At 39.4% G+C, this 8,732-nt stretch overlaps 1 protein-coding gene across 4 annotated transcripts in view; it reads right to left on the bottom strand.

The window, feature by feature from the left end:
* BCAS4 (breast carcinoma amplified sequence 4) overlaps window positions 1-8,732 on the bottom strand; it is an 88,816-nt gene that overhangs the window by 54,013 nt on the left and 26,071 nt on the right. For 3 of the 4 annotated variants that reach the window (XM_006018163.3, XM_025197359.1, XM_006018164.2), the window contains exon 4: window positions 7,512-7,646. The exons of the other annotated variant lie outside the window; for it this stretch is intronic. In XM_006018163.3, coding sequence (XP_006018225.1) covers window positions 7,512-7,646 — 135 coding nt within the window. The remainder of the gene's footprint in view (window positions 1-7,511; window positions 7,647-8,732) is intronic. 4 annotated transcript variants of the gene reach the window in all.

The raw sequence follows: 8,732 nt of genomic DNA, 5'->3' as shown, positions 1-8,732 counted from the left end.
TATCAGCTCTTATTTAGACTCTGTTTCTGCAGAAAATAATTCACTATGTCACACACATGCACATACACACACACACCTAAAATTACTTTGATTTGAGAGTGTTTGCACAGGATTAGGATCTTATTTTACTGGAGATTCCTTGCATGTAATTCTTCCTAACCTAAAATACACTTCCAGAAACCACTTGTAGAAAGTAATCTGATTTATAAGAAAGGTCATTTCTGTTTGTGCATCACTTTAAAATAATGTTATGATCCAACAACATGAAAACGAGTTATAAGTTAGTATCAAATAAAACTAGAAGCTCCATTTAAACCTTCCTTTCTGTCATGCTCATGTCCAATTTTAATAGAGAAATTACAGGAAGTGGAATACCTGATGTTGAGATTTCTCAATTTTAATTCTTGGCTCTGCCACTAATTTACAATTCATCTGTTTATAAAATGGGAAGAATTTTACCTGCTTCACACATCTCCTTTGTTCAGGTTATTCACCACTTGTTAACTATGACAGAGCCTCAAATGAAAAGTGCAACATATTTAGTACATTATGAAGGCAAAACAGACAAGAAGTTTGGTGGTGGGATTGTCTTGTAACTGCAGCACTAGGACTTGGGTGATAAGTTTAACTTCAGGTTATGCCATAGATATTGTGGTTTGGGCAAGTTGCTTTCTCTCTGTGCCTCAGTTCCTGAGTAAATTCCCTTTATGCCTCAATTTCCCTTCATTCTCCCAACCTGTTTTGTCTAGCCTGTTTACACTGTAAGGTCCTGGAGGCAGGGAATGTTGCTATATGTTTCTATCTAGATCAGTTACTAGTATGGTGGCTAGCTGTATAGAGCCCTGATCTCAATGGGGCCTGTTATGCACTATACTATAGCATGAACATTGTTTTAAAAGCTAGAAATGTACACCAAAGCAGTTCAAAGGTCACATTTTTGTGCACCTCCAGGGTTATGCACAGTCAGACACACCGGTCATGCTGAAAACAGTGCCTTTGTCAGGTACAGACTACAGTTTCTTTGCATGATTTTCTGAGAACACTCCACTATAAAGTGCAATAGTTACAGAAGTAATTGGAAGAGGGCACCATACTGGGAAGGGAAAAAAGGGGAAATATGGTACAACTAAGTTTCCATATGAGTTCACCACAACTCAGGCTGGTAAGGAAGCGGTTCTCTCAATGGACTATAACCCAATACATTAGGGCTGCAAATCTCAAATGGAATTTGAAGCAAGGTTCTGTTTCTCAACAAAATCTGACCCATGATGGAGCTGGCTCCAGGGTAGAGCACAAATTAATCAAGGAAATCCAAGACCTAGAAAATAAGAGCAAAATAATTAAATTCGTACAAGAGAAAAATGATAGTTGTTCCAACTCAAGATGGGAGTCTGTTGATTAGCACTCGAAATATAAATGATTACATTGTCATAGGAAGGAAATGGGATGAACAGGGCAAAGTCTAGCTGTGCCATGCTGTTAAGAGACTAACTTAACAGCACCTTTTCTCAACATGCTGTTCTGCTGGCCTGAGGGCATCTAGGTATGAAGACACTGCAGTCTGGTTTTGTTTTTTCAAGTAACTAGGGAAGCACAGGTTTCATGAGTCAGGGCCTGATCCATCTTTATAGAGGCAAGTGCTAGGTAAGTACTTTTTATGCATGGTTTTAGAAAGTACAGTGCATATAACCTACTAACCAGGGAGTTAAAGCCTTAGATGGAGGGTAGAAACACATGTAACTGCATGGAGAAAGGGAATCTGATACAGATCAAGGAATAACTCCCCCACGCCCCAGAAGGCACGCATGTGCAGAACAGAATGTATAACATGCAAATGTTTAATCAATAGTGCAAGCAGCTTGCTGCATTCCCCAAAGCTGCAGCCTTGGAAAGAGGTTGGGCATTCACTTCTTGCTTTTCCTGGAGTCAGTTAATGTCTCCTTTCTGCCATTGCAGCTAATTCTAATTTAATTCTGCACAGAACAACATTTTTTACTGAGATTTAAAAAGCAAGATTTTTTTTCTGTCCCTCAAAAATTAGCATCAAAGCCTAGTAAACCATTCTCTGGAAAGCCAGTTTAAACCTCAACAATATACATGAACAGATTCAATGACCTCAAGCTGTACAAGAGGAGCTCACTACAAGCAGAGGTTGGGTTTCCACTTTCTGGCACAGATCATTTCTGCTTACAGAAAGGTGCTTTTTTATCAGGCTCTACATATGGAGCCAGGAGCTCAAGCCTTTCTTGGGGGAGATGCGATTATATTTTAAGAGCAAGTTAAGCAATGCAGAAAAAAGCAAGGTGCTAACCTAGGCAGCATCTGTCTGTAGACTAAGCTCTTTTTTATCACTTTTTATTCATTCGTTATGTGACAGCGTCTGGATTTTGCAACAGTAGTTGACACAGCCTTTAAAGTTAGGATTTTCAAAACAAGAAACCTAAAAGCTAAACTCTTCCATATTTAGGCATGTAGATGATTTTCAAACTGCCAAGCAACCAACAGCTTCCAGTGGGGTCAGTAACAGCTGGCACTTGAAAAATTAAGCAGGTACCTAAACATGGACACTGAAGCTTAGCCTCGGGCTCTTAGTTATGAAAATCCAGGCCTCATTTTCTCTCTTATAATGCTTTACTAATATTAAGCAACATCCTATGAGGACAGTATCATCACCCTCATCTGTGTGAGTGTAACGTAGGGCACAAAGGGGTGAAGCGATTTGTCCCGAGTGTCTGCAGCAAAAGCAGAAACCGAACCAATGTCTCCCAACTCCCCGGTTTAAGCAAGAGACTATGCTTCTTGTTATGAAGTCTTAAGTATGCAATAGAAAAGACGATGAGAATGTGATCCTGACATACACTGAACATGCACTATGAGATTACATTTTAAAGATGATCTGCAATGATTATGACATGACAAATGCCTAAGAAGCAATTCTTATTCCACTGCCTAACAGCAAAAAACAAATGGAAAAAAAACATAAATACTTATTCAACTAAAAAACTTGGCAAAAATGTTCTCTGTTAAGAAAAACCCTGCTTCTAATACAGAGAACAGCATTCAGTATTTTGGTTCACTTGAGCCTTGGCCTCTGTTCGAAAGGGCAAATCCAGAGATTCAGCATGGCCTCTCAGGAGAGTGCCAGCCAGAATCTGGACTGGACTCATCGATCCATTGTATATAGACAACCACAATAAGAATTGCACCTCTTGGATCTCTATCTCAGGTACTCAAACCAAATCAAAGCAATGACTTGTAGTTACTACCACAATAACTGAACTCATGATACAGTACAAAGGCACAACTTGGCATCCCATTATTAATTCCCTGGGCCAGCCAACTTCCCAATCAGCAACACTGAGAAAAACAGCATTGCTCCTCAGTGTCAGAAAAGGGTAGCAAGCACCTTAGCCTAGGCGAGGGAATGAAAACCAAAATGATCAGCTGCTAAGTAGAGATAACATTACAACATTAGTGGAAAAGAAACTGTCTTTTTCTAGCTTACTGAATCTAATGAGAAATTCTGAAAATTTATTAAAAGGAAGAGCATCATCAATAATTACCATGCTCCTGGCCCTTGAAATTAATACACCTTAATGTTAACTTGGAAGTTATTTCAAAGAAAATGAGACAGCATTAATTCATGATTTTTCCAGGAACATGTACCTACTACTCGATAGTGCAACACAAAGCTAAATATACTAATGATGTTTTGGTCATGTTGAGAGTGAGGGGAAAAAAAGGAAATGGGTGCATCTCTTTTTATATTTAGGTTAAAAGAATAAAATCATGAGTAAATAAATATGTTTATTTACATTATTATGAGAAGGGACCTAAAAATATATTTTTTTCAAAAACAGGCTTATGACTGTTTTCCTTTTTTCTTTTTTTTTTTTTTGATGGACAAAAAATCCTGAAGGAGGCTTTTAACATTGTTTTTAATTTTCCCTTTTGGCATGTCTCAGATTTGACCAGGAAAACTAAAAAAAGCCATTTTCAATTATTTAATAAACAGCTGACTTCACTTTCAGATGCCCAGCTGACATATTTAAATTGAAAATACAGAAGGGGATGTTTTATTGTTTGTTTAAAAAAGCAAACATCTCCATAGAATTTAATAGAGATTATGGATATTTTGACTGGGTTGTTTTGTTTTTTTTTATCTTTTCAACAATCGTTTTACAAAATTTGGGGCCAAATTTGAAACTTTCCATTTAAAAGATTTTGTTTTCTAAAGTGCGAATGGCAAGAAATTGCATAAGATATAAATTATGGCTAACAGCTTTTACTATCCTTCTATATCGTTCCAGAACTACTTCTATCCTAGCTTCCACACGCTGAACAGGAAGACAGGGGCATGAATCTTTTTTGTACCAAAACTGTAACCGTCACACTGATACAAAAGTTGGCCAGTCAAGATATTAATAGTATCATACAATTGAAAAGGTTTCCAGTTTTGCTAATCCAAACCAGTAAAATAAGGAGTCAGACCCCTAGAAACTATGAATTAAGTGTCCAATATCATGATGTTGGCTTGAAGATCATGAGACTTTAAAATAAAGTAAGTGTTAGATCCTTTTAATTTACCTGCTGGTGTTGGCACCTTTAGAGGTCACCAGGGCTAGAAACTTTCCTTCTAGGAGAAAAGTTTATGGGAAAACACATTTCCTGTGTTCTATAACTTCAAAGGGAATTCCCTCAGGGGCTACTATATTCTGAAACCTCTCAATTTTGAACAGCTATGTATATTTATAAATTGTTTGGTATAAAACCATTTACAGAGTTGTCTGCAAATATGCATTCTATAAATTCCTGAATGAAGACCTATTGAGAATTATAAAAGTAATAGGTAATTTAAAGGAGCAGGAGAAGGGAGGAATGTAAAACACAAAGAAAACTCATGGCACTGCTCAAATAAGACAGTACCATAAATTCTGGGAGCATTTCAACCGTTTCTGAAACCATAGTGAAAATATATCCTATACTCTGAGCAAGACAGAGCACAAGAGAGTACACATACACTCACTCACATAATATGGGACAAGAGGAAGAGCAAATGGATTCAATTGAACTGCATTTTGAATAAAATTGTAAGAGAGACTATTCTTGTAGATGCCCACACATCGAGGATGGAAATCTAGATCAACAAAACACTCCACTATAAAATCTTTAACTCTTGGCTCAGTATAGCTGATTCCTGCATTAGTAATTCTGAGAAGTCAATGGAATTACAATACTGCAAACGACTACTTTGGTACACAGATTAACAGCCTCAGTTATTTTGAAGGTTAATATAGCAAAAATAAAGAAGCTGCTTCTACATTCAACCTGCCCGGTGAGAAGGATTATAATAAAGCCTGAAAAATAGTAACAATGGTAGTTTGCAAACACATACTTTCTGTTCCTAACTGCATGACTAGAGCTGTCTGTCCTTGCAGTGCTTTTCAGCAGATAGGGATGGAGATGCTTAACTGTTAAGCAGGGTCAGTGACATACCTGCAGGGTTCTTAAGCTCTGTAACAGCAAGAATTTAAACCACCATTCCTTGAGAGAACTCAAGTACAAGTTCTCATTGTCTAGTTGTTACTCCTGTCCTTCAGCTTCAATCTGGCCATTGGTCCTTATTCCTGAAGGAGGATGATCCTATGATTAAAGGATTGGGATCCTATGATTAAATGATTGGGTCCCAGAAAGTATGGGTTCAGTATCTAAAGAAGATTTTCTGGTGTTTTATTACTTCAGATTTTCCTTTTATGTGTAACAACACTATTCCTGCCTAGAGAGAATGAACAAGCCTAATTTTTCTTAAGAGAAATGCAGCCACTGCATCCTCTGTCTCTACTGCTTCCTGGGCTGGCATGAATTTGGGCAGCCAGCCATTTCAGAACCAGTGAAATATGTCAGACCTGCGCAGCTCCAACACCTGCCCAACTTGCAGGATGCCAAAATAGATCATGGCTTCTACCTTCCCCATTCCTGAAGGTGCTCAGCCATTGGGACGCTGCTGAGTTCAAGTATCATTTGAGGATTGTAGGGAAGTGATAATCCCAGGAGGTGCAAATTTGTCATTCAGTGGAACATAACTGTCAGCAGAGAGGATTAGCAGAGCTGCTGGGTCTGTACATCATGATCCTCAAGAGGATGATGGTGATCAGGAGAGTTATCCAAGTACTGGAGGAAGAAGAACAACAGGTCTAAGGAAGGGAATAAAGAGATTTAGAGCTTTTTGAGGGACAATGCTGGGTATCAGATGGGGCTTAAATTGGAAAGCAGAATACTCTATGAAAGTTTACATTCTGGAGATGCACAAACCAGAGCCACTGACAGCACATCATTATAGTACGAAGGTCCTTATTCTTTCCTGCATGCTTCTGGCAGAAGTGAATCGTTTTACAGACACTTAGGTTGTTGTCATTAGGGTCCAGAATTAGATCCTATTTTCTATTCCTTAAAATTATAACAAATTTTAACAATTTGCACCAAAACTTTTCAGGCTGATGTTTTGGGAAGCTTCAGTAAAAACAGTTCAGCTACTTCAGAGAAACGTATCATCTGTTCAGTGTTAAAATTCTTGCAACTAGGTAGAGGCGTTCTAGTCTGTCCATACTTCAGAGCTGGTGGTTGAAAGTTGCAAAGGCAAGAGATGTGGCCTTTAATGTTCTTGTGAAAGTGTGACCAAATTTGGCTAATTCATGAATCTTAACAAAAAAAAATCATAGTTCACACAAACAGTATGGAGATACCCAAAGTTTGACAGCTAAATTCTCCAAAGATTGCACCATTACATTTCATCCCCATACCAGTCTTATATACTGACCAGACTGTGTACTCACTATTCCCACAATGGACAGGGCTGGCATAGAGACGGACTTGGTGAAGACTGGGACAGAAGGGATAAGATGTGGTGAGGGGAAAGACTCTTTGCCTCCTAAAGCCCTTTCCCTCCTTCTGAGCCTGGAATGGAGCTCAGGATTCCCAAGTCTTAACATTCCTCTGCTGCCAGCAAATATCATCAAAACTCACTGGCAAAGTGATTGCATCTCATCCCCCTCTAGTGCTGGTCCCCAGAGAGAATGTAATTGCAACACAAGCTGTCATAAAACTGCAATATGAAGATTGACTAAATAGTCAAAAACAACTTATGCTTACAGAGCACCTTTCATTCCAGGATGACATATAGATTACACTGCCACATAAATGCTTGTATACCTCTCCCCCACCCAACACACACACACAGAGCAATGGTTTTTTTATCCATCTCTGAAACAGACATCTCTGCAATTTAACACTACCACAGCACCACCGCACAATGACTTTGAAAAGGTAGTAAAGAGCCTTTAGACCATTTCACTACAAAGATAAATATTTTTCTTATTTCTATTGCAAAAGTTAGTTATATTCCCTTTTTATATTTGCAGCATTCCCTACTAACATCAAATGCTTTCAGGTCCAGTGGGAAAGGTGGAGGAAAGGGCATTTCTGACAGCTACAAAAAGCTTTCCAATACTTACATTTTTAAAAATGGAGATAGTGGCAGACTGAAGTAGTTTGCGAACAGAGTGAGGAAAGTTGCCATGGGTCTTCTCTGCTTCAAGCACTTGTTCTTCTAGGAAAGAAACGTGGTGTCCAACCATTTTAACAAATGCCTGTGGGGCAGTGGGAAACACCTAATGAGAACTAACACATCTGCTTTGTGTTTCAACACCTCCTTCATTACAGACAGTTCAAGAAACAGCATTAGCAAGAAATCAGAATAAGCTATTACTAGCATCAGTATCCACAGGAATGTGTTTTCAAGCGTGGACTCCACCTATAGCCATTCAGAGGAACAACTGGCTAGAGAGAAAACAATTAGGGACAGATTTTCTACACACTTCAAGAGCACAATGTTGCTCATATGCTGTCTAAAAATGACAAAATCAGCTTTTACCTGCAAGTCAGGTTATTAAAATCCTGTTTTCATTTATACGACGAGAAGACCTCTTTCTTACCTGTAGTCAAGTGACACTCACATATACAACTTTTTTTTCCTACCGTTGAAAACAAAGAAAATAAAGTATCACTCCCCATCTATCAACTGACCAGCCCACTGTGTCAGGGTACAAGACAACAATCATAGATTCATAGATTCACAGATGTTAGGGTCGGAAGGGACCTCAATAGATCATCGAGTCCGACCCCCTGCATAGGCAGGAAAGAGAGCTGGGGTCAGATGACCCCAGCTAGATGCTTATCTAACCTCCTGTTGAAGACCCCCAGGGTAGGGGAGAGCACCACCTCCCTTGGGCGCCCGTTCCAGACCTTGGCCACTCGAACTGTGAAGAAGTTCTTCCTAATGTCCAGTCTAAATCTGCTGTCTGCTAGCTTGTGGCCATTATTTCTTGTAACCCCCAGGGGCGCCTTGGTGAATAAATACTCACCAATTCCCTTCTGTGCCCCCGTGAGGAACTTATAGGCAGCCACAAGGTCGCCTCTCAACCTTCTCTTGCGGAGGCTGAAAAGGGCCAGTTTCTCTAGTCTCTCCTCGTAGGGCTTGGTCTGCAGGCCCTTAACCATACGAGTGGCCCTTCTCTGGACCCTCTCCAGGTTAGCCGCATCCCTCTTGAATTGTGGCGCCCAGAATTGCACGCAGTACTCCAGCTGCGGTCTGACCAGAATCAGAATAGGACTTTGGAAATAATTTGATCCAAAAGAGCAATCACTAAAACTGAATTCAGCTACAACAGTCTTCC

Source organism: Alligator sinensis, unplaced genomic scaffold (genome assembly GCF_000455745.1).
Source record: "Alligator sinensis unplaced genomic scaffold, ASM45574v1 scaffold115_1, whole genome shotgun sequence".
NCBI classification, from domain to species: domain Eukaryota; kingdom Metazoa; phylum Chordata; order Crocodylia; family Alligatoridae; genus Alligator; species Alligator sinensis.
The sequence above is the reverse complement of the archived record's forward strand: the minus strand, read 5'-3'. Positions and strand labels throughout refer to the sequence as shown.